The 24,281-nt window shown below is 45.0% G+C and overlaps 1 protein-coding gene across 1 annotated transcript in view; it reads right to left on the bottom strand.

The window, feature by feature from the left end:
• Window positions 1-1,956: 1,956 nt before the first annotated feature.
• The window catches only part of MRPS5 (mitochondrial ribosomal protein S5), a 59,585-nt gene continuing 37,260 nt past the window's right edge, over window positions 1,957-24,281 (bottom strand). The window contains exons 6-11 of the mRNA XM_055810647.1: window positions 16,963-17,053; window positions 13,268-13,314; window positions 12,138-12,195; window positions 10,221-10,283; window positions 3,978-4,114; window positions 1,957-2,549 (exon numbers count right to left, since the gene is read on the bottom strand). Coding sequence (XP_055666622.1) covers window positions 2,325-2,549; window positions 3,978-4,114; window positions 10,221-10,283; window positions 12,138-12,195; window positions 13,268-13,314; window positions 16,963-17,053 — 621 coding nt within the window. The 3' untranslated portion in view covers window positions 1,957-2,324. The remainder of the gene's footprint in view (window positions 2,550-3,977; window positions 4,115-10,220; window positions 10,284-12,137; window positions 12,196-13,267; window positions 13,315-16,962; window positions 17,054-24,281) is intronic.

Genomic DNA, 24,281 nt, shown 5'->3' with positions numbered 1-24,281 from the left:
TGGGACCCTCCTGCCAAGGGACGGTCTATGCACGTCGTGAGCTGGGAAAATATGGTGCAAGATCTTGGCTGGGGTTGCACAAGGAGCAGCGCTTCGGCCCAGGTCACCAGGGCAGAGCTGGACTTCACAGCTTGCTCTGCGCTGGGTGCTGCTACCTAAGGACCCAGCCGTAAAGCTTGTCTTTCCTCAGCCCCTCCCAGGGTCACCCAAAGACCTGCCCAATCCTTCCATCTCATCCCACTACGCAGATGGGCATTGCTGGAGACCTTGGAGTCACCCACATCCCCAGTTTTTGTGCAGCGGTGGCCTTGTATGATCTCCTGTGGCACTGTCACCATGTGTAGGCCAGAATATGGGGGGAGGGGCTTCTCCAGATGTGTTGGGTGAGGAAATGCAGGAACAGAGGACAAGGCAGCAGCGGGACGCCTACAAGTGTGGCTGCGATCACTGGTACTGACACACACCTCATTCCTGACTCAGAACAGAGGAAATGCTGGCAGGAGCCACCAGCTCGCTGCAACACAGGGACACAAATGACAACTGCTGATCCAGTCAGTCACTTCAGGCTCTCTCTAGTACCCAAGCTGAGGCTGGTTTGGGTCAGTGGCAGAGGCAACTCGCTTCATCTCACTGTTTCTGCAAGGACAGAGGCAAACTGAAGGTCATCTAAATACAGCAAGATTTAATTCCTTTAGCCCAGGGTTTACTCATTCTTGATTTCGCTTGACAGCAAGATGCAAACTAAATGTGAGCACACATCCCCTACCAGTAGTTTGATAATGCTGCTTACAAGAAAGTTTGCATATTGAACACTTTGCAATCCTACTGAAGGTGGGTTCAGATTGAGCTGGCACACAGGAATAAAGCCTTCAGCCAACTGCTCAGCAGGCATGGCCTTTGAATTAGAATTTTAATTACCCGAGTGAGATAAAACTCAATTAAATTCACCATGCCTGTTTGTATGTATGCAACCACTGTCTTTAGAAACCTGCATGGAAATCAATGTAGAATATCACTCCTAAACAGCTTTAACATCAGAACTTCAAATGTAAATTCCTAGGCTGGTCTTGAAGTATTTCTAAGGCATTTTCTGCTGTGCTAACAAGACAGTGCTACAAGCATCTTTTGGCATACAGAGAAATGTCATGACAAGCACTCCCAGACTGGGAGGCACGCAAGTTAACTCCTGCCTTGTTTTATAGCCTGGATTGCTCTAATACTTGCTAATAAAACATTGTTTGGGTTTGGTTCCACTGTTTCTTTTGCCATGCCCAATACAAAACCATGGAGCTGCCAGGTACGGCATTGTGCCCTAGCATGTGGATACAGAGTCTGTTTATTTTCTGGTGGGACTTGGGTGCTGGATCCCCTCCAGTCAGTGAGCTGATTAGTATCTAGCACATACCTCAGTTGGCGATCCAATACATGAAGGGGTTTACTCCATCTCCGGTCAGAGGCTGGTGTGTATCATGGACTTGCTCTTTCTCCTTTAACCCCCTGGCAGCCGAAGCACTTTCTGAGTTCTGGGTAGGGTCTGAGACTTTACTGTGCTCAGTACCAAACTGGCAGAAAATTAAGTTAGGTCTTACCCCAGCACCCGTGCAGAGGAGGGGACGGTAAGAAAGGCAGGATTGCAGGTTTTGTACTGGACTTCCAGAGCTAGTCAAAATACTGCAATATTCCACAGGAGACTGCGGGGTGGCTGTCCTCACCTATTTGGGCTCTGCTTCATTTGGGGAACTCTCCCAGTTGCATAAATACTGTTTGCACAACTCCAGCTGTTGCCCACCATCACCTCCTTCCCACCCCTGTCTCCCCCCCACCAGAAGACACACAACTACCTTCTGATTTCACGTTTCCCCCACCATAATAAGGGAGCCTAGGAACTGAAATGGAGAGTGCTTCAAGATCTTCCAGGCACTGGCATTTTGCAAAAAAGACCCCAACAAATGCACGTTGAACTCATTCTGAGGATCCTTTATTGCTTTCACAATCTTATCTTTTTGGTAGTTTCCCAGAGCTTGTGAAAGAAACAGGGGATCTAGTTGGTTAAACATCAGCTTCAGGAATCAAGTAAATGCATGCGTGAAGACCAAGTTCTGTTCACTGGCTGTTTCCACCTGAACGTCCCTAGTCCAACAGCGGTCAGACAAATTGTGGGAAAGCAAACTGTTACTGAACGGCAGCAGTGGGAGCAGCAACACAAATGGCATGACAGCGCTACTGGCACCCTCCTCTGCAATGTAAGCCTAGACAACTTGTCTGTTTGGGCTGGGCTTTCCCAGGTGCATCTCTGACCAGAAGAGACAGAGGGACTGGAGCTTTTACCACATGGTCCGTCTGACATTTGCCCAGGGAGATTTCTTCATTCCCTGAGCTTCTTTCACCTCACTCCATTCCAGCTTTATGTCTGGAACCTCATCTTCAGGCTCGGGATCCTCGCGAACAGTCCCCTCGGGCAGTGCCACGACGATGGGCAGAGGGCCCTGCTCCTCCCGGAACTCCACTACACAGAGGCTCTTCTGGTTTGCTAACTGTTGGTGGGTCTCCTGCGAGCAGGAAAGAGAAAACACAATCAAAGCAATGATGCACAACGTTGGTTTACTTCAGGTCAAACTACATGGTACATGGGGTAGGGAAAAAAAAAAAAGCAATTTACTAGTAAGTAGTTTAAACAGTGTGTCAATTAAAAGATGTGTCAGGCTCATCCTCATGGGTTTCAAATGCGCTAATTGCACAAGTAGCAGGAATTCAGACAGCCAGACTGCAGACACAGTAGCATTACAATGTCACCTGAGGAACTGGCTTCTGGAAAGGATCTGGCCAGAAAAGGCACATCCTGCTAATAAGGATGCATGCTGGCATGTTAGTAATGTACAGTAACATTTGTATGTCTTTATATGGATATAAACTTTGCTTTGACTAAAGTACTTATCACTGCCCTGACAAGTAATATTAGCTAACATAATGATATGGATTTAACCTTATTTTCAACTATACCTCTTCCTCGCACACAAGCTGTTTTGTTAATATTCAGATTTTACAGAATTAATGTTAATGGGAACAGGAATTTTTTCCCATTCAGGGCAGTCAAGAAGATGTAACAAGTGCACATCTCAAAGCAACGATCTATAAAGCAGGCCCTTCCTCTGTTCGTTCTTGTGGAAGACTTCTCAGAGACAGTACATTGGAAATAAATGCCAGACTTCCTCAAGTCTGATTAACCTCACATACTGGTAAGCATCTGGAACTATCTCATAAGCAAAGAGGATCATAACACCCTCCCCTCCTGAGCCTAACTGAAAAAGCTGGCCAGGACAGGGTGACAGAATTGACAACTATAGCTTTGCAGGGCTATATTGGGAATGTAAGCAGCTAAATCCTGGCAGCTACCAAGACTCTATGACCAAATGAGATAACCAGGAATTTCCAAAGGACTGACTCGTCCTAAGGCTGGTGTTCAAAGGAAGTCGGAGGAAACGCTGCACGTTGGATCTTTCCATTAGCTACAGGCAGCTGGCCCAGAGAGAGACCTCTCCATTGTGAGCACTTTGAGTTAAAGGAAATGACACCACCTCCCGGACTTACTTCAGAGATCTTAATTATGCCAGTGGTAGAAGCAGCTGTGATGCTCAGTCCTTAGGCAACGAAAACTTAGAATGCAGAAAAATAAGCAGCAGCAACCAGAGCTGGGCCACAACATCCTCTAATGTCACCAAAAATACTACAAATGAAAGCCCAGAAATTCAGATGTCCCCCAGAGGCACTTGCCTGTGGAACGGGCAGTTACATACAGCTGGTTTTGACTGGGCAACCTCATACAACTGCTGAGGAATTATCCACATGCTGATTTTGTTTGCTCTTTGGAAAATTACTTCATTTTAAGCCTGGAATGTAAACTAACCACAAACTATTAAAATATCAGTCTTGTTCTGTCCCCTGACCTAACGTATAGAACCACTGAGAATGAAACCTACCTGCTGAGTCAAGCCTTTAAAGAGAGCTCTGACAACGTTAATCAAGTTTTTGGATCCAGAAACCTTGGCATACATGTCTTTAATGCCGATGAGTTTGCAGATGGTGATGATAGCTCGGTGGCAACGAAGACCATAACCTGGGGGTGGGGCAGGAAAAAGCCTTAAGTGATTATTTGTAAGCATACAATTTAGCTAAGGAAGAATAAAGAACTAAGACCTCTTATTTTTGTTACCTAGCACATTAGAACACATTATATCTTAAAAATGGCAAAACCATTCTGGGAAGACCATTCTTCACAGTCTTTGCAGTCACAGAATGTCTGGGTTGGAAGGGACCCCAAAGACCCCCCAGTTCCAGCCCCCTGCCACGAGCAGGGTCACCTCCCCCAGCCCAGGCTGCTCCCAGCCCCGTCCAGCCTGGCCTTGGCCACTGCCAGGGATGGGGCACCCTCAGCTGCCCTGGGCAGCCTGGGCCAGCGCCTCGCCGCCCTCACGGGGAAGAATTTCTTGCCAATATCTAACCTGAATCTCCCCCCTTTCAGTTTAACGCCAGTACCCCTTGCCCTGTCACTACCTCCCTTGCACAAAGCCCCTCCCCAGCTTTCTGTCAGCCCCTGCGGGCGCTGGGAGCTGCTCTGAGGTCTCCCCGGAGCCTGCTCTGCTCCGGGCTGAACAGCCCCAGCTCTCAGCCTGGCCCCACAGCAGAGGGGCTCCAGCCTCTGATCATCCGCGTGGCCTCCTCGGGACTCGCTCCAACAGCTCCAGCTCCTTCTCGTGCTGGGGCCGCCCGAGCAGACGCAGCGCTGCAGGGGGTCTCAGCAGAGCGGGGCAGAGGGGCAGAGCCCCCTCCCTCGCCCCGCCGGCCACGCTGCTGGGGATGCAGCCCAGGGCTCGCTTGGCTTTCTGGGCTGCCAGTGCACATTGCTGGGTCCTGTTGAGCTTCTCGTCCACCGACACCCCCAAGTTCCTCCTGCTCAGGGCTGCTCCCAATCCGTTCTCTGCCCAGCCTGTGTTTGTGCTTGCGATTGCCCCGACCCACGTGCAGGACCTGGCACTTGGCCTTGGTGGACTTGATGAGGTTTGCACGGTCCCACCTCTCAAGCCTGTCGCAGTCCCTCGGGACGGCATCCCTTCCCTCCAGCATGCCAACTGCACCTAACTAAATACACCTTACTTAGTATATTGCAAAACCAAATGAAAATGTCACCATCTATAAACTCCAAACATAAAACCATAAAAAATGCACCCCAAAGAATTGTTTAATACACAGGTTTGGGTGGTATTCCTTAGAACAGGGGTCCTCAAACTACGGCCCGTGGGCCAGATACGGCCCCCCAGGGTCCTCAATCCGGCCCCCGGTATTTACAAACCCCCCCCCGCCCCCCCGCCCCCCCCGCTGGGGGTTGGGGGGGGAAACCAAGCAGCCGCAGATGAGTCCCTGCCACTTCATCCACGCGCCGCCCCCCTGGTTAAAACGTTTGAGGCCCCCTGGCTTAGAAGTACCATTGGCAGCTTTTAGAAGAACCTTCCACAAACATACCCCACTACCCTGGGAACACCCACCAAAGGGTTTGGTAGCTTTCTTCCACTCAGCAGAAAAATAACACTCTAATACTTCCCAAATATAAAACCACTACTACTAAGAGTATTAAAAAAAGCCATTGCAAGAGGAGAGGATCTAAATGTAACTGGATCCCAACTGAGACTCTCTCTTCTAAAAAGCAACACGTACATAGCTTCAAGCCCGCCTCCTTTGCCATTTCAGATGACCAACTGCCAAATGAGAGCTTCAGAAACTCGTAATGACAGTAAATCTGACTTTAAAGTCCTGGTTCACATACTGGTGTCAGGTATTTAAACTGGCCTCCTGTTGTGAAGTTACTGCTCAAGACCACTGGTCTGCTCAAGCACTGCTGTCCTTTGGGCTTCCCTCCAGAAGGACCCTGTGGAGAAGCAATGCGAGTGCCTCTCCTTCCCAGGCAGACTGCTGCTGGATGAGAGACCTACAGCACCTTCCCAAAGCGTGAGATTGTGCTCAAGACCTCTCTCAGACAGAGAGGCAGAGAAATTAGGGAGGGAAGGAAAAGGGAAGTCCAAGTAAGTCCATAGGCAATAACGCTCCACCAGAAAAGTCTGGTGTGCACTGAGCTGCTGGGAAAGCGGGTGAGCACCCACTGGCACTGTGTCTCTTGCTGCTCACGGGCCTTTGGGTAGACAAATAAAACCTACCACGTTTTTATTTTATTTGGCTTTTGGTAAGCAAATCTTTGAGCAGCAGAAGCGGGACTGAAGCTGCCAGCAAAGTCAAGAAGGTATCATTGCACCCACTTCAACCTAATTCACACCTGGCAGCTGGATCTCCAAAATGTGAACCTGCTACGTGCCTCCTGGCGCAGCAATAGCAATTCACCAGTTCCAAAGTCTATGCAAAATCTAACAGTCACCAGCCACAAAAAAGTTATGCTTTACCCCTTCAGCTTACAAAAGCTAGCAGAATACTGTGCACTATCAAGAGAGTAAGACAGCACGTTACCAAGGTATGGTTCAGCGAGAGCGCTTCCCTGCTCCTGGGCCAGAAACTGGCATGAATTACACCTTGTTATTACATTAGCAGCACAACGTGAAAGATGGGGAGTGGAAATAAGAAGGTAACAGACGCCTTGGAGCTAAACTGCTTTGGAAAGACAGCTGAATACTCTATTTCTAGAAAAAAAATATTTCATAAAGGTTAAAGAACAAATGAGTGTTGCGACACTGATTCCCTTTCAACTTATTGTTCAAAGCAATAAGATCATCAAAAAAGCTTGTGTGCACCTGTGGAAACCACAGGCCAAATTACAAAAGCTTCTGACTAACAACTTGAAATTTGTAGGTGAGTGGTGAGGACCGAAAAACGTATTTCAAAATCCACAAATACAATAGAGATTTGCATGTCATCTGCATCCATCTCCATCATAGCGTTATAGTAGCTCCAATGTGTAACTGTAGTATATTAGCATTAATTGCAAGTGGTTTCTTAGACTTGCCAGATTTTAATGAAGGAGTTATTTTTTAAGGAGTCTAATTTTGTTTTCTCATTCCCCTGAGAGATCTGTTTCACATGGCCTAGCTCTATTAGTCTTTAAAAATAAGTTGGTTATTGTTCTAATGTATCTTACTCAAAAGCTGAAAAGCCGGGTTACTGATTAGTTCACTCCGTGGGACAGTCTCGCTGCTGAGTAAATGACCCAGGGAGGGGGGAGCAGAAATCTATTCCAGTGCTGCATGTTTTATTGTGCCAATATGTCTCTTTTTCTTTTAACCTATAATTGGAAAATAAACTATAATCATCCACAGTCATTTGCTCTGCCATTTGATAAAACAGTTTTCTATGCTACAAGACAAAATCAAGTTTTAGACACAATTACATGTGAATTACATGAAGTAATTTTCAGTGACTTAAAGCATTTAAATTTTGGTGTTTTTATTGTTGCTTTTCTCCCATTTTATCTCAATCAGGTTTCTGCAGATTGTTAATACATGAAAGTCAGAAGCCAGCAAACTAGTCCATCAGTCATGGAATAAAATTTATTCTGAACACAAAAGGAAGGGATCCCAACAGCAAACTCCAGCTGTGGTGAAAAAGTTGGGCTCAGACATTTTTAACTTGTCTGTGGCAGGCGTGCTGCCTTACTGCAGTTTAATTACGGGAGGCCTATATAAGAAAACAGGGTCATTTAAATGTAACAAATTTTCTCACACTGAAAAAGATACAAAGGTAACCAAGAGAAGTATTTTGAAGTATTATATTCCTATACATACTATAGCTATACCTGTAATGAGCAATCTACATTAGATTTTCTGGGTAGCCACTAACAAGAATTTGTAAATAGCACATCCACTTCAAATCCAAACTAAGGGACTACTTTAAGTTTATATTCACATGTTTACATTACGTTACTGTCTTAAGTTGGATTTTCACTTGTCTAATATGTCATCCTGACTACGCTGGGGGGGTTCTCCACTTTGCAGGGATTAAGAACAAATTCAAGAAAGGAATATTTAAGTGTAACAGTGACTTCACCTTTCCTACTGAAACACGAGGCTTTGTTGTGATCATTTGCTGGGATAGCTGCCCCAGTCCTATGTACAGGAACTCAAAATGAACTGCCAGCTGGAATTACGCAAAGTGAGAGGCTTCGGCATACATAACAGCTGTAATGCCAGCAGCAAACAGAAGGAATCTTTCATACTTTAAGTGAAGACAGTCTACATATGCCGTGGTCTAATGTGAAAACTCCAGCAGTACACACACAAGTCATTTAGTTGTTCTAAAATGACAGCCAGCTCTCACTGCTGCTACGAGTCCTTCCCTTAGAGTACAACACAAAAGCTTGTCGGGGACTAAGGTAAAAGAGAGCAACAGCTTTATCTGTACCTTCCCCAAACCCTCATTTTTGCATAGGCATGTAATGTTACACTTGTTTCCAGGCCACAAGCACATAATGCAGTCTCTCTCTCTCTCACACACACACACACACACAAATTAATCTACAAAATTCCAGGAAGATCAGCCTGGACTTTGCAACAGCTGAGACTATAACCCAGGGGAGAGCTGGACAGGGGGGCTGTGAGAACCAGCAGTGCTATACAACCCCCCAGGGGCTGAGGCAGGACCCCCAGGCATGGCCTGCCTGCTGGCCGAGCATCGTATCTTCCCCCGGCCTGGGGTGTGTGAGGGGTGCAGGGGTGTTCACTAGCAAACTTTAAGCTGGACTAGCCAGTGAGTAGGTCTGGGCCGGGGTCTCAGGGGCAGGGGGTCCATGCCCATACAACCAGTGGGATGATGAATGTGGAGCGCGTGAGCAACCAGCGTCAGTGCAGGCCAGGCGGGCAGCGAGCATCAGGCTGAACCCGCCGGCGAGCAGGGGACCTGGCGCGCAGGTCAGAGGGCAAGGATCTGGGCAGGGGGCTAGGCACACCGCGGGGCTCTGCTGGTACCTGAGGGATCACAGAGGTGTGTGTGCCTGCGAACCTGGGGAGAGCTGTGCGTGCTGCACTAGCAACCTTCTGCCTCTGCCAGCCGGAGGGAGGAGGGGAGCCGGCTGGCTGTGTTTAACTGAGTCCTGTACGTAGGCGCTGCTGAAGGCAGTGCCTTGTCTGTGGCCAGCCGTGCCAGCGTCCTGCGCACCCGCATGTGTCCGTGTGCCTCTGGGATGCAACCTTTGCTACCGGCTGAACCTGCGAAAGGGAACGTGACAGCCACATCTGGAGGCCCCGGGTTCCTGGCTGGGCAGGAGGGTCCTGGGCTGAAGCGGCTGGAGGCAGCAGCTGTAGATGGAACATCACTGAACAGCAGCCTTATCGAAGAACAGACCTGTGAGCCAAGAGCTACCAGGCACAGACTCACTGCTGCTCACATCTAACCAGAAGTCTAAAGAAGCATTCGCCTGGGATCAAAGTGAAGAGCAGCTTGCAGAGACGGAGAAATGAAAACACTGCTACTGCGTAACAATCAGCTGGTCTTTGTGCTGGTATGGTGCAGGACAACAAGCCAGGGTAGATAACCCCTCTAGTCTGCACACTGGGAGCTCTTGATTTTAGGGAAAACAAAGCAGTAATGGTCTTGAGGAAGCAGTAGGCTAGATGCCATCCTGGCTCCAGCTCACGACCACAGGTAGTCTGAGGCAGTTGAGGGAGGACATCTCCCCATGCTATCCCAGTATGGACTTGGGGACAGGCACACAGATGCAGCTTGCGCTCCAATTCCCATGTGAAGCACTTCCACTACTGCATACTAAACTACCTCTGAACCTTGTCTTGAAAACATCAACTAAAAATCACTTAAAAAATAATAGAATGAGCCTATCAGTTCTCCAAAGATGCAGGGGGTGTATGGTTGGAAGAAAAACCTGCAGGGTTCTTCTAAAGGCCTCTGCCTCCAACATCTATGATTTGACTTTTCCACATCTAGGTAACTTAGAGCTGAAGGAACTACACTCAGGAAGCATGAAAGGAAACCACAAATAGAGCTCCCACCACTGTAAGAGGGACAACCCCCAACTTACAATAACAAAGCCATGTCATTCGCACTAGGTATTCTAATGAAAAACAACTGATCATCTTCAACATTTTAAAACATGGTAGACTAGCATCAAATGATCCATCTCTGAAGTAAAGAGATATTGCATGGATTTAACTTCATCAAAAAGATACCAGTCAGTAATAAATAAAACTTCAAAATTTCCAAGCAGCTTTAATTACCTTTGTTTTGCTTCTTCATGCGGATGGATGTGCTTTTAAATCTCACTGTAATGTCGTGGTAAACTGGAAGGGAGGAAAAAAAAAAGGGTGTTACAGCTAAATTCTTCCTTCTAGAAAAGCTTTAGCTCAGCACATTTAAGGAGTACCTCTCTTTTTCAGAACTGACAATGGGAACTTGGTTTTACTCTCCTCTGAGTTCTTAAAGAGAAGGGTTAATCTACCCAAATTTCTGGAACGGTTTAGGAATGTTTACACATCTGTGAATACTACCTTACTATTGTACACAAAACCAAGCTTCACTTGAAAAATACCAAGTGTCCGCATGCCTCCAGTGAGCTTCAATTTAGCTTTAAAGTGAGCTCACGGGATAAAATTCAACCTTCTCCCTCATACTCAGACTTTTCTAATAATTTAGCTTTTAACCTAAGATTTCCCCATAGGCTTCAGCATTCTTGGATTTTCCAATCAGAATATTTACCATTCCAGTATTTCTGCTTCTCTCTGCTTCAAAAGGAACCCTAAACTCACACCCTCTGGTGGTGGCTGTTAGACGCATCTGATTCAGCGGCTTAGTCTCTGCATAGTGGACTCGAGCACTGCACTCAAGATGGTTCAGAGAAGACCTCTATGCATAAAGTAGAATGGGAAGCACGGTAGAAACACCACCGGGTTTCAATCAAATCCCCAGTCTGTTAGTGTGAAATAACAATTCTTAAGGAATAGAGTCACGAGGATAACTGCAGTTTTGTACTTGTAAGCTGAAGTTTTATTATACTGAGTATTTATCTACACAATGACTTGGTTAAATATTCATATATTCTGTAAGGTACTATCTTTCAAAACTTTCTGAAAGATAACTGAGTATTTGGTGTACTGGTACTACATCTGGCATCAGAGAGGACTTGTATGGCATTACACTGAACTAAAAAACAACTACCATGAAACATCAGACTGACTTCCCCAGCCCACGTTCTGCCTGGCTGCGGGGCTTTGTCAGCGTACATCGACTGCATCAACAGGGAACCACCTCTGACATACAAAGGGGGAAAGCACGCAGGGTTTCACTGTAGAGAAGGGGTGCCCAGACAGTATCTGACCTCTTTAATTCAAATTGCGTCAGCAGAGACCTAATCTTGCTACTACCCCCTTCCCTTGCCCCCATTTTTAAAGAGCCTGAAATACTATGCATGAAGTGTCCAAATTTTAAACACAGAATCATAGAACAGTTTGGGTTGGAGAGGACCTTTAAAGGTATCTCGTTCCAGCCCCCTAGACCAGGTTGCTCAGAGCCCCATCCAATCTGACCTTGAACGTTTCCAGTGATGGGGCATCGCCAGCCTCTCTGGGCAACCTCTGCCAGTGTTTCACTGCCCGCATCACAAAAAAATTCTGCCTTGTATCTAGTCTAATCCTACCATCTTTTAGTTTAAAACCATTACCTCTTGTCCTATTGCAACAGGCCCTACTAAAAAGTCTGCCCCCATCTCCCATGTCAAATGCAGGAGACCAGAAGGAAGATATATTTCTCAATATTTTAACAATATTTTGTATTATGTATTCTTAACTTTTCTTCATGGACCTTCCTACAACTGTTGATACAAACCTGAGTGAAAGTGAAGCGTAAATCACATACTTGTCCCAGATCATGGTGATTTACTTTACACAGGGATTGACAGACTATGTACTCCAACGCTACCACTGTCCAGCTACAACAGTCTGGGGCTAAGATTTCATACAGCATGCTGAAGAAGCAAAACGATGCATGAATAATAATAATAATAATAATACAATGTGTCAGATCAGAAAAGTTTTAGGTAACATCTTTTTATGCTTTGTAACTAGTCGCAACCAGTTATTGTTGGTATATTCAGTACTTACTGGAAGTTAAAGAAAGTCTAAATAAATCGTAATACTTACTTGTGTGGTTCTGATAGAGGTCTATGAAATGTAAGCAGCGTATTGCTTTATTCTTTGCCTAGGGAATAAAAGCAGAAAACATTTCTTCTTTTTCTGTAAAATATTTGAAATTTACCATTGTCTAGTTAACTAGACAGGAAAAAGGCAAGCAAGAAAACTTAGGAAAACAGGTTTGCCACATCTAAACCATTTAATTTATGGAAATGAAAATGTTCTTTTTAAAGAACTGCTTTCTCCTAACAGGTTTAATATTTAAAAAGACTTCTCAATATAGTATCAACTTTATCAAACTTTGCATATTTTAGCATTGCTACTTTGATAGCTTAGTTGAGCATTATAACACAAATGAGATTAATGTAGATGGCCGAGTAACGTTTTGAAGTCTAAAGGACCCTTAATAAGGTCACTATGCATGGGTAAGAGAAAAGTTGCTACATGCTAAAGCTACAAGCAGATTGTACACTATATAGATATTGGAAACAAGTGACCAAAGGGGGTGGGGGATAGGTATATGCCATAGAAAAGGGAGTAGAAAGAAAACAGAGAGTGCATGAGCTGAATCACATAGCAGGGCAACCTCACTATGCACGTCCAAAGAAGATCAACGAAGCTGGTGAAGGGTCTAGAGAACAAGTCCTGTGAGAAGCAGCTGAAGGAACTGCAACTGTTTAGTCTGGAGAAAAGGAGGCTCAGGGGACACCTTACTGCTCTCTACAACTACCTGAAAGGAGGTTGTAGCGAGGTGGGTGTCCGTCTCTTCTCCCAAGTTGCAAGTGATGGGACAAGAGCAAACAGCCTCAAGTTGCACGAGGGGAGGTTTAGGTTGGGCATCAAGAAAAATTTCTTCACTGAAAGGGTGGTCAAGCACTGGAACGGGCTGCCCAGGGAAGTGGCTGAGTCACCATCCGTAGGGGTATTTAAAAGACGTGTAGATGTGGTGCTTAGGGACATGGGTTAGTGGTGGGCTTGGCAGTGCTGGGCTAATGGTTGGACTCTATGACCTTAAAGGTCTTTTCCAATCTAAACGATTCTATGATTATTTGTGTCAGGATGGACAAGTCATGTACATGGATCCTCTGCATAGACTACAAAAGATACTGATTAAGCAACAAATAATTCAACCAACATACTTTCCGTAATGCGTTCATCCGGTCACCGGCTTTCCCCAGGGCAAAACCTGCAAGACAGAAACGAGGCAGGACCTTCAGAAAGCAAAAGGGGAAGGAAAAAAAAAAAAAGAAAAGAAAAAAAAAAGAGAACTTCACAAGTACATTTATTATTTGTTATTTCCACTCCATCGCACAGATCATACTCAGAAAATTGTCCAAAGAAAGCCACAGAAAGCACAGAAAGTAAGTTATGTTATGTATACCTAACAGTTATGTATACCTGACAACTGGATGCCAATTGCTTGTTGGCAATACAAATGGCAAAACAAATAAGGCTTAAGTTACTCTGTTTATTTGTCCAAACTTGTTCCAAACAACTGAATAATGGTGACTGCTTCAGCCAAAAAAAAGTCCAGTCTTCTGCTTAAAAAGAAAGAAGAGAATGAAGAAAAAGAAAGGAAAGTGATGCAGCTATATCAACTACATCTGTACAAAGAGCAGCTCCGAGACCCTAGAAGCAGCGAAGGAGACTGGGTTTCTGTTAGCGAAATAGAGAACATGAAAATTAGGTTTAAGAGAATAGTGCATTTGCAAAAATTGCGTGCCTGTAAAACAGAAAAACCAGCGTGCCAGTTTACAAACTGCGACCTAATTACCTCCAAACCCTCAGACCTACTCCTATTTATTAGGTCAGCTGTGGTAGCGATCAAAAGATTTCACAGCGGTCTCTGGGTATTTGCAGTCTGCTCAGACAGGGCATCAATGGACCGTATGGAATGAATAAGAGGATGTGACAACTGTTTTCACAAATCTGTAGTCCAACAATGTCAAGGTAGATCGAATTTAAATCATTTAACCTCAAATCAGCAGATCTATTTTGTTTGGTCCTTTGATGTTTCTGTTGTATCAGCTGGAGCTGTGGATTACCTGTATCCAAATGCCTAATCCCAAAATCAATGGGACTGGACCCCGTGGCCAACACTGACTCGCTAATTCCATGCAGACATTACAGGAGAAACAAGCTAGGAGAGATCCAGAAAAGAAATACCATCCTGATTGCTGTGGTGCTACAAGCAAAGAGGCTACGACTGCAAGCCTGGAGCCTGCTGCGGAAGAAGCAGCCGGGAGCACTGCCGCTGTCAGCTCCCTCCTGCGCCTGCTCTCCCTGCGCACGCACCCGGCACCCAGAGCCCGCTGCCAGTTTCCAACTCCTGCACAAGTAAACGCAAGGAAACTGCGCTATTCTTCTAAACACACGCGCAGAGCACAGCAGCAGCGTATTAATGCTGTGAAATCACACAACAGATTAGAAATTGAGGACAATGAGGTCACCTGGGAACCTCAGTTCAATCATTCAGCACATATGGTTTAAAGTGATAACATGTTTCACGAAAAAGCTTTTCAAAGAAGAGGTAGGAAGGATTTTTTCAGAGTAATTATCTTCTTGCTGGAGAACCATACCTTCCTCTAGATATAAATTTTCCTCCCCTCCAAACTAAATTAAAATACAGCTTTAGAAACACATCTGGACCTGAATTTTTCACATAAATGAAGTTCTGCAAAACTGTAGTTGACTGGAAATACAGCTGTCTTATTAAAGCTCTCCATACATCAGCGATACCTATTCTGTTCAGAATAAAAGGAGACTACAGTTAAAGGTGGGTGCTCTGAATACATATGGATTTTCTTTACTAGAGTCACTTAGCAATACAAATGCAGTTTCCTGTACTCTGTCCCAAATACAATACATGCCCTACTCCTGCCTCCTGACAGAGGTAAGAATTCTCTATCATTTGGATTATATTATTTGAATTATGTACTTCCCAGCTATTAATTTTCCACTGTTTTAACTAATTCTTTTTTAATTCTGCAGCGCTGTCTTATCTCTAAGTCCATGTGAGGTCTAATGGTAATGTTAATGTACATCCATTTGTATCCACAGGAAGATGCACGGAAACTACCTCCTTATGAAGAAAAACGTAGCACATTCAAGGGTGCTGCTTAAATAAAGCTTATCATACAGCAACAACAATAAAAAAAGCCTTTAACTCCTGGTATTTGAAAACTGAGTGAAAGATAAATATTATCTCCTCAATAACAGAACTGGAAACATGGAAGAAACCCACTGCTGTACATGGTGGCTACGTAGTGTCTTTACGCTGGGATCCAGGGCTAGTTAATCCAGGGGAGATGCTGCACTCCGATGCTTTGATTGCTTCAAGAGACAGCTTGGTCATCATCACCCTCCACACATAACTGTGCTTCAGTTCTGTTACAAAGAAATCACAACTAAACCGAACGCCTCTGACCAGTATTCTCAGTCTTTGCTCAGAAAGAAAAGAGGTTTCTTTTCACAGCTCGTATAAGATCCTTCAAAATCCTACATTTCTTTTGATTTGTTGTATTTAATTTATGCCATAGCATTTCTATGGTTAGACTTCAAATTGCTTGCTCAAGAGACCATTATAAAGAGTCATAAAAAAGAAAGAATTCAAATGGGTCAGCCTGCAGATCACCGAGGTTACTATGACGCTGGACGCAAAGGGGCCCAAGTATTCTATTGTTCCCTAAAGTATAAATATAGTATTTGTAGGAAGCCTGCAAAGCGCATTTTTTTCTTTATGATTAATTTTAATAAAAGAAAGCTTCCTAAAGAGGCTTAATATTTAGGATCTTCTGATCAGACGGATTCATTAAGAATTTCTGAATCAAGATGCTAGGCAAAACTACCAGTAAACCAGCCCCTTTTAACTTAAAGCAGTAATACTTCCAAAGGACTATCCTGACAGTTAGGGTGAAGGAGAAAAAAAAAAAAAAGCAGCCAGATTTATACTAATAATCTAGAAATGCTAACACTAGCTAGAAAATAACCCAGGAAAACATACAACCAGCCCCGCTGCCCCTTCCCACAAGGTGGTCACTGCTGTTAGAGCAAATGAAAATACAACCCCAAGAACCCCAACAACATGAAAGCAATTTTCAAAACGAGAAAGACAAACCCATATCTGCTGACTCCTACCTCCTTATGACTCTGTCTGCTCTAGTAACCATGGAAGCCCAGATTCATCCCAGCCAAGCGCAGGCGCGCCTGTGAAACAGCCGGCTCAGCCGAGCTTTCTTGCACCGCCTGTGCCAGAGGACACGTAGCCGGCCCCCGTGCCCTTCCAGCACCTTCTGCAGGTGCCTGATTCTTTTCTTTGACTTGGGAGTAAACAGCTGCACTCTGCGGCTAGGTGATTAAGGCCAGGTGAAACAAATGCAGTATGCATGGCTGAATACTTTCAGGCTTTGATTTTTTTACAAAACATAAACAGTATCTACAATAAAATGAAACTGTGTGTACAGGAAAGCACAGGTGATCCCTTCTGGAAGGAACTACCAGTGGTTAGTGCTATCACTCTAGAGTTAAATAAAAGATGTTATTACCACTGGATAATATATGCTCCAAACCTAATCGCACATTACTACTTTTTCTAAACTCTTTTTACACACAAAACAAAGTGTTCAAATAAGTACATATATAATTTGATTATAAAGCTTACTTTTATAGATGAAACTCAAAATTCTTGCAGATATTTCCATATTGCCCAGAGGAAAGAAGAGTATATTTCTTTTTTTTTAAGCATAAAAAGTCCCCTTAAATCACCATGCCTCCTGCAGTCCTATTACAAACAATGATTAATTTGCTATCTCTTACATACAGTGAACACACATACCTGAAGCCCCTTTACCATTTCCGACAGCCACTAAAGCACGTATTGATTTTTTTCTGCCTTCCTTTGCCTTCATACAAAACACATTTTTCACCTGAAGGAAAAAAAAACACAAGGCATCTTGTTATGGCACAGTCCAACTGTTTTGGTTGCTTTTTTTTTTTTCCAAAAAGAGTGTCAGTTTACCAAAAAGGAATTAAGAGTCTGTGATGAAACCTTACAATAATATGCTGCCTTTATCAATACACATCATCTGCAGAGGGACACTGGGTTCAAGGCATTAGATACTTCATGTAAAGTAAAGGCTGCTAAAAATCTATAGGCAGACACAGAACCTCAGTAGTTTCATTAAAATATCCCCTCTGTTTACCCGCACAACAGCCAATGCTCTAATGCTGCTAGCTTCACGTGGGATTTCATTATGATGACAAACCATGGGGAAAAATTGAAAGTGACATTAGCATCTCACTGCACCTCTCACATTTTAACATATTTTAGAACTGCTCTCAGGAATTGCTCAAGGTGTGTCATTGCTTCGCATGGATTAAAATTTTGGATTGAAATCTACTTGCAGACTGCAGAAGGCAGTCTCATCACTGAGATGACAGCTACTAAAAGAAGACTTCATTTAAGAGATGGGAAGAAGAAAATGGTATTTTGTTCCTGGAACTAGAAATGTTTTCAGGAACTCTGCAAGAAATTCAAGCAGAGATGTAAGAAAGCTCTTTAGCTTGGTGTGGGGGGACACACCTGGCCCTGTGGGTATGATTCTAGAAATCTAAATTTGCTTCTGTCTCTGCTACAGACTCCTCTATGTGACTATAGGCAAGTCACCGCTTTTCAGTCTCCTACCTTAAATGGTCTAATATATCATCTGAGATAATTTGTCTGTCTAGCTCCTGTTCTGGTTTCCTTGGGGTTTTTTTCTACATTAAAACATACATTTATTTAAATATAGGCATATATTTTATATACAGGTTACACACACTATATAATATATAAACTATATATAAAATATAACACAACACAGTATATATAAACACACATATGTATATAAATTGCATACTGGATATTGCTTGACTGTGTTAATATCTGTGTCTCAGAATTACCAGTGCAAAGATAAAAATCTACTTCGTGGTTCATTTCTGCCATTCCTCTCAAATGCATCAGGGTCTACTTTCTTGAGGCCTTAATAAGATTTCCATAAATTATAATAAATTAAACATGCATTGCTTATATATGAATTAAGCAGTGCTCTTCCCTTTTCCCTGTACGCAATTCTTCAGTAAGCTAGTCTGGTTCTAGTGTTATACATCTGAAAGGGATTACTATCAAATACTTGGTCATGGCTTAAACATTCTTACTGAAATTCACAAAACCCAAACCCAAACAAAAAATTCCACTGACATCACTAAGTACAGGTTAGGAACAAGGGCTTCTGAAGAATTTCACCTTCCTTTCATTAAAATAAAGATGCTGTTAAATTCAAGGTGCACATATGTTCTAGAAAGCACTCTGAAGAAGTATCAGCTTTGATAATTGCTTATTCCAAGTAATTTTTCTTTCTGCAATCCTATTGCTTACAAGAACAAGCTAAAAACCCAAGTCCCCTAAGGTGAAAGTGCCCGTGGAAACAGGCTACTTGCAGAAAATGCAAAATAATGATAAAAGAAAGAGAGTCAAGTACAGCGATTTCTCCAGGAGCATCAAGAGAATAGTATTTTTGCTTTGCACATACTTTTGTCTTCCATTGCCAATATTGGTAAGTACTTGTACAAAAAAAAAAAAAAAAAGTTGGCACTCGGATTGTCAAAAACAAAAAGGCCGTGATGCTTGTAGAAATCTACTCAAGAATTACTCTTCTCCCTTTCCAGAAGGTGGCAATAAAGACACACGCAATGAGCTTCTCCAGACCCTTCCCAAAACTGCGCTTGTCAGCCCTTTCCCAGCAGCTCTGCAGGAAAATGTGTTCCATCACCCATCGCAACCAGCACCTCTCCCGAACCGCTGCGAAGGGCTTTCAGGCTCGATAACGTACACGGGGAGCCGGGACAACATGTCCTTAGATCCCCCCGCCACCGCCCCGGCCTCCTTCCACCCGGGGAAGCCGCTCAGCAACGCTTCCCTTTGCCTGCAAAGAAAGCCTGCAGCGAAAGCCTATCATCAAACTGCGCTGGAATTAATTAATACACAACGAACAACGTGCCACTTCTAAAACAGCATGATCTCTGAGAGGTGACTGAAACTAAGGCACAATTTCCCCTATTTACTAGATTGCCACTCAAGCCAGACTTAAAGCTAATTTTAAAAATTTGAAAAGAGATGCGTGCTCAACCTTCATCACCGTGTACCTCAAACTGTCTCCCTGTACCCATTATCCATGGTGACAACACAAATTCCACTTTCTCGTCAAGAGGTGAGGGAACAGCATCTCTCAAATATAAAATGAAACCACCTCAAACATTCATTAAGAGGAGAAACAGCAAGCAACAGCTTCAAAGGCAGAACTGGAGGTGTGGAAATACACTGCAGTCAGACAGGCTGCTAACGGTTCTCGTGATTTCAAGTACTTACCCGCTGTGGCACTCTGTCAGAGAAAGGCGAAAACCCAGCGCTTCCCTAGAGGTTTTATTCTTGTAAAAGCAGAATGAATGACAGGCCAAATGAGTGGCTCTTGGAAAGTCCTCCCTTCTATAAATCATATTCTAGTCATGATTTTTAGCAACGTGCCACCTAAAGGCCCTACTCCTGACACCCGTATTCTTCTGTTACGCAGAGGAGTGTCCGAAACAGGCTGATCCCCTCAAGACGTAAGAACCTCTGGTCCCAGTGCTTCTTCTCTAAGGTACAAGGTGAGATGAGATAAATCGAGAGCAGGGTGCAGTGCTGGAAGAAAAGCACTTCCAGGCAAGTGAGCCTAGAAAGGCTCAGGGACATTGCTAAAAGGCTCGGGAAGCCAGTTATGGAAAACATTTGAATAATAAACTTGTACACAGAAATCAAGCCCATGTCAGCTAGATATGTCCATATCAGCCTTCTCTTCTCCGTGAAAAGGGCAGAGCAGATTTTTACCACAGAGTATCTCCCAGCTGTAACTTAAACCTACCGTACCTAAAAATCAGAAATTGCACAAGACAGCTGGAGGGCAGAACTCCTGTTGCTGACAAGTGACAAGGGTGACACGTGGTATCCCTAATGGTGTGCAAACGGTGGGCAGCGGCAAGGGCAGCGCTTCAGAAGGCAAACTAGTGTCTTCTGCTGTGATTACTAATACGTGACCTTCTCGAAGAAAACAGCTAGCTAGAGAATTTATCAGCCCCTACTGATGCTTAATGTGTTAGGGAGGGCTGAATTCAGTAGCTCCACAGAGGCAAGGCTGCCACAGCTCCTTGCTGCCAGGTCCAACGAGCAGCAAGGTGTTAAGGGGTGTCAGGAGCGGACACCACCTCCCACAGCTCCCGGCCCTGGGCTTTGTCCTGCCTGGCCCGGAGCCCAGCCCCAGGCTGAGGGATGTGGCTGCAGGTTCAACAGCAGCAAAGCTGGGTGTGTATCCCAGAGAGACGTGCAGGACACTGACGTGTCCAGCCACAGCCCATCGCAGACAAGGCACTGCCTCAAGTAACACCTATGTATAGCACCTGGATAAAACCTCAGTATAAACAGCCATGTCCCCTTCCTTCTCTTTGGCTGGTAGAGACTGGAGTTCACTAGTGCAGGCACATCCACACCATTCTCTAGAGCCATGAGTGCACGCAGATCCTCTGAGTACCAGCACAGCCCTTCTGTCCATCAAATACCACTACCCAGGCCCTCTTACCCGCTTCATGGACCTTCTGCTTGCTGGCTGGTCCCGCTTGGTCCTCACCAGCAAACATGCAGCACTCGCAGGCTTCTCTCGCAGGCACCCAGCATGCACTGGTCCCCCTGAACACAGGCAACCGCTCCTCTGCTTGCCTGATCCCATGCCCAGAGCTCAGGCTTCCTACCCACTGGCTAGTCCAGCTTGGAATTTGCTAGTAAATTACACGCACACAAACGAACATCAGGCTTGGGGAAGATGCAGACCCTCAGCTGCCCGCTGCCTCCACAGCACCCGGCAGACAGGCTGCGACCTGCGGTCCTGTCCCCGGCACCAGCGCTGAGCCCCTGACTTGCTTCACCTGCCCTGGTCCCTCCCAGTAGCCGATTTTCAGGACACCCACCATTCCTGCGCCAGCAGCTGGTGGCAAAGACCCTCGCTGGCTCCAGTAGCTTGCACTGAGGCCCCGCTCGCTCCTGTTGCTGGCACCACAAGTGAGGGGTGCCCACACCACCAGTCTGGCTGCAGCTGCTGTCACCGATGTCACTCCCACTGGCCCCCTCATGTGGCTGGCACCCCGGGCTCACGTTCCGTAGGACCCTCTCTTAAGTCCAGAGAGCTACGACCCCTGGCACCCCTGGCACCCACAGGGCACCCACACTCCCAGTCTGACTCCAGCTGCTGGCCCACTGGCCACTCAATGCCAGTTCTTGAAGTCCTGCACTTAAGTCCCTGCAGACCTCACACACAGAAGTGACAAAGAGTGAGATTACACAGAGATAATTATGAAAGGATTTAGTAAGAAGACAGACTGTAGTTGTCAGGTGCAGGGCTCAGTCAGACAAGCATACAGATCGGCCCCAGCTTAAATGCAGCCAGCCCCTCTTATACTCCTTTCTGTCTATTCCTCCTCTGTTCTGCCTCAACAACTTCCATTGCACCTTCCTTCAATGTTTGCACAGTTCCAAGGACACCCCCAAACATGGCAGACCCTCAGGTTTGCATCCTTATCAGTTGCAAAGTACTGGATTTCCTGCAGCTTTTTGATAGCCCATCAATGAGTGTGACGAGCTTTGTTTCTTTTCTTCCCTCCATTGTGTCTGTCAGGTTTGTGTCTCTGCATATTTCACTTACAGCCTCCCCCTCTTCCTCAGTATCCCACTGGACCTCTATCAGATAACCTTAATGAAATAAACATTCTCACATTCCACATACCTTTAAGCAACTAGTGTGGCTGACCAGGTTTGGTTCTCATTACCGCCTGCTTTATCATTTGTCAGGTTTGCACCTCTGTATGTTCTCTTTTATGGCTTCTCCCTTATTACCTTTTTACATTGAAAGGGTCCTTTACCGCGCACCCTTAAAGGAAGAGGTGCTCTCTCCATCCATGTACCCTTACAAAAAGATGGGAATGCAGTCCCAGCGGGCACAGACTTCAACACATCTACACAACACATACATTCATACATACACAGCAGGCTCTGGCCCTGCAGATCGACACAAACAGAAATGAACAGCACTAATTACCTCATCCTGTTCCTCTCTCTGGCTAATCAGGGTGAAGGCCCATTAGTGGGAAATACATATATTCCAGTTGCTGGCACTTAGACAGCACACACCCCACACACCCCCCAAACACATGCACATAGTAAACAAGAGTCCTTAGCCCAAGAAAATAGTTAGAAATTGAGTTTAGTAAGAATTCAGGATAAACCGTACCAGTCAGACACAGGTCATGGCAAGACAAGTGTACCAACCAGCCCTGCTTAAATGCAAGCCACTGCTTCTATCTCCTTATCCCTCACTGTCATTTTCCCACTCTTGTTTCCCCTAAATCGCCTAGACCCCTCCCTTGCTCTCCCTTTGGTTGTGCTCTTAAGATCCCCTAAGTCTTGTGTAATACGGAAATGCTCTTCCTCTCCATTCCATAATGTGTCCTCTACTCCTTGGCAGCAACCCCCCCTCAGTCTATGGGGTGCTCTGGAGAGTCTCATCTTGATAGGTGGCACCCCTGGACCACTGGGCTGCAGCTAGTGCAGTGCAGCCCCAGGAGGAGCCAGACAGGGTTGCCTGTGTCTCCAAGTCTGTCGTTCTGGTTCCCCTGCCTGCCTCTGAGCTCCTCTGGTCTGTGCAGATGAGCCACCAATGCGGTTACACCTCCCCTAAGATGGTCCTGGGAGGAGTGCCAGCAGGGCGTTACTTGGGTCCCTCCACCTGCTTTTGCCCCTGCGCTCCCTTGTCTGTGGCCAGACAGGCCTTTTATCACATAACCTAACAGTCAGTACTTTCTCCAACTTGGTCATCATTAGAATAAAAGACTTATGTCTTGAAGAATTTGATTCAGTAGCTATAACCTCCGAGAAGCAGGAGGATTAGAACCAGCCATCCTGTTCAGGGTGCATCCATCCCCCAAGGACACAGTAGGTGAAGAATCTGCAGTACAGAAAATAACCTGGATTCCTCAACCCCTCACTCAGCGAAACAGAAGAAAGGTTTTGACCAGATACTTGAAGTGTTTTTCATACAGGCTAATTCATCGCAGCTCTGGGATAAGCTCCAAGTGCAGTTCTCATCCAAATCAGTAATGAGCCCAATCTGCAGAGAGACTAAGCCATGTTTAGTACTAATAGTTTTCCCTTGTCACATGTGTGAAATTCTCTCTTTTATAACCCATTAGGAAAAATAACATAGCTCAAATGCCCTACTGACACAGCGCATGTCTAAATGTGGCTTCATATTACAGCTCGCATCTGAGTACAGATCCCTTGGATTAACCCCACAATAATGCATGCTCAAAGCCACACTACACGTGTTTCCTCTCCAAAGGATGATCCGTAATCACGCCGAATTGTAATTCACTTAGAAGCTTCTGAATGTTCCAAATGCCAATTACTTCATCTGTACAGGCTGACAGGTAAAAGAGATAAAACGATCTAATTACTGAAGCCACAGAACCAGTTGAAGGTAGCATCCCTAAACTCTACTTTAAAGGCAGTGCCAAAACTCTTGAGAATGCTGAGAATATCAGAAATAAATTCTCATGCACAGCCCTGACCTCTCATTCTTTCCTGCGACAGGCTGCTTCAGATGCTACCTTAAAAACTGTCTGAAACATTCATTGTCAGTCTAAAGACACTGCCAGTGTCATCCAGGGAACAGAAAAACCTCCCTGTAGTTCTAAAAGCAAAATCTAGAGCTCCAATACCACAGAAGTACTTTTGAGCCAACATCTCATTTGAAGTAAATTATTACTCAGAGAGTATCCTGTATACCATATAATTTTTCAGTCAAAGACGTCAAACAACAGATCTCAGACACTGTAATTTCATGCAGCATTTCCTTTTCACAAGCCTTTTTTATTGCACCCTTTGTAAAAACAATAGCTAGAAAACAATTTCCAATGACTTATGAAAAGAAACAAAGGGTTTAGACTGTGTATTAAGGAATATTCTTTTTGTCACAAGTAGGAAGTCTACTGAGATTAACTCTGTGGTCTTAAAACAAACACGCACTCATGGGTTTT

Source organism: Falco peregrinus, chromosome 7 (genome assembly GCF_023634155.1).
Source record: "Falco peregrinus isolate bFalPer1 chromosome 7, bFalPer1.pri, whole genome shotgun sequence".
NCBI classification, from domain to species: domain Eukaryota; kingdom Metazoa; phylum Chordata; class Aves; order Falconiformes; family Falconidae; genus Falco; species Falco peregrinus.
The sequence above is the reverse complement of the archived record's forward strand: the minus strand, read 5'-3'. Positions and strand labels throughout refer to the sequence as shown.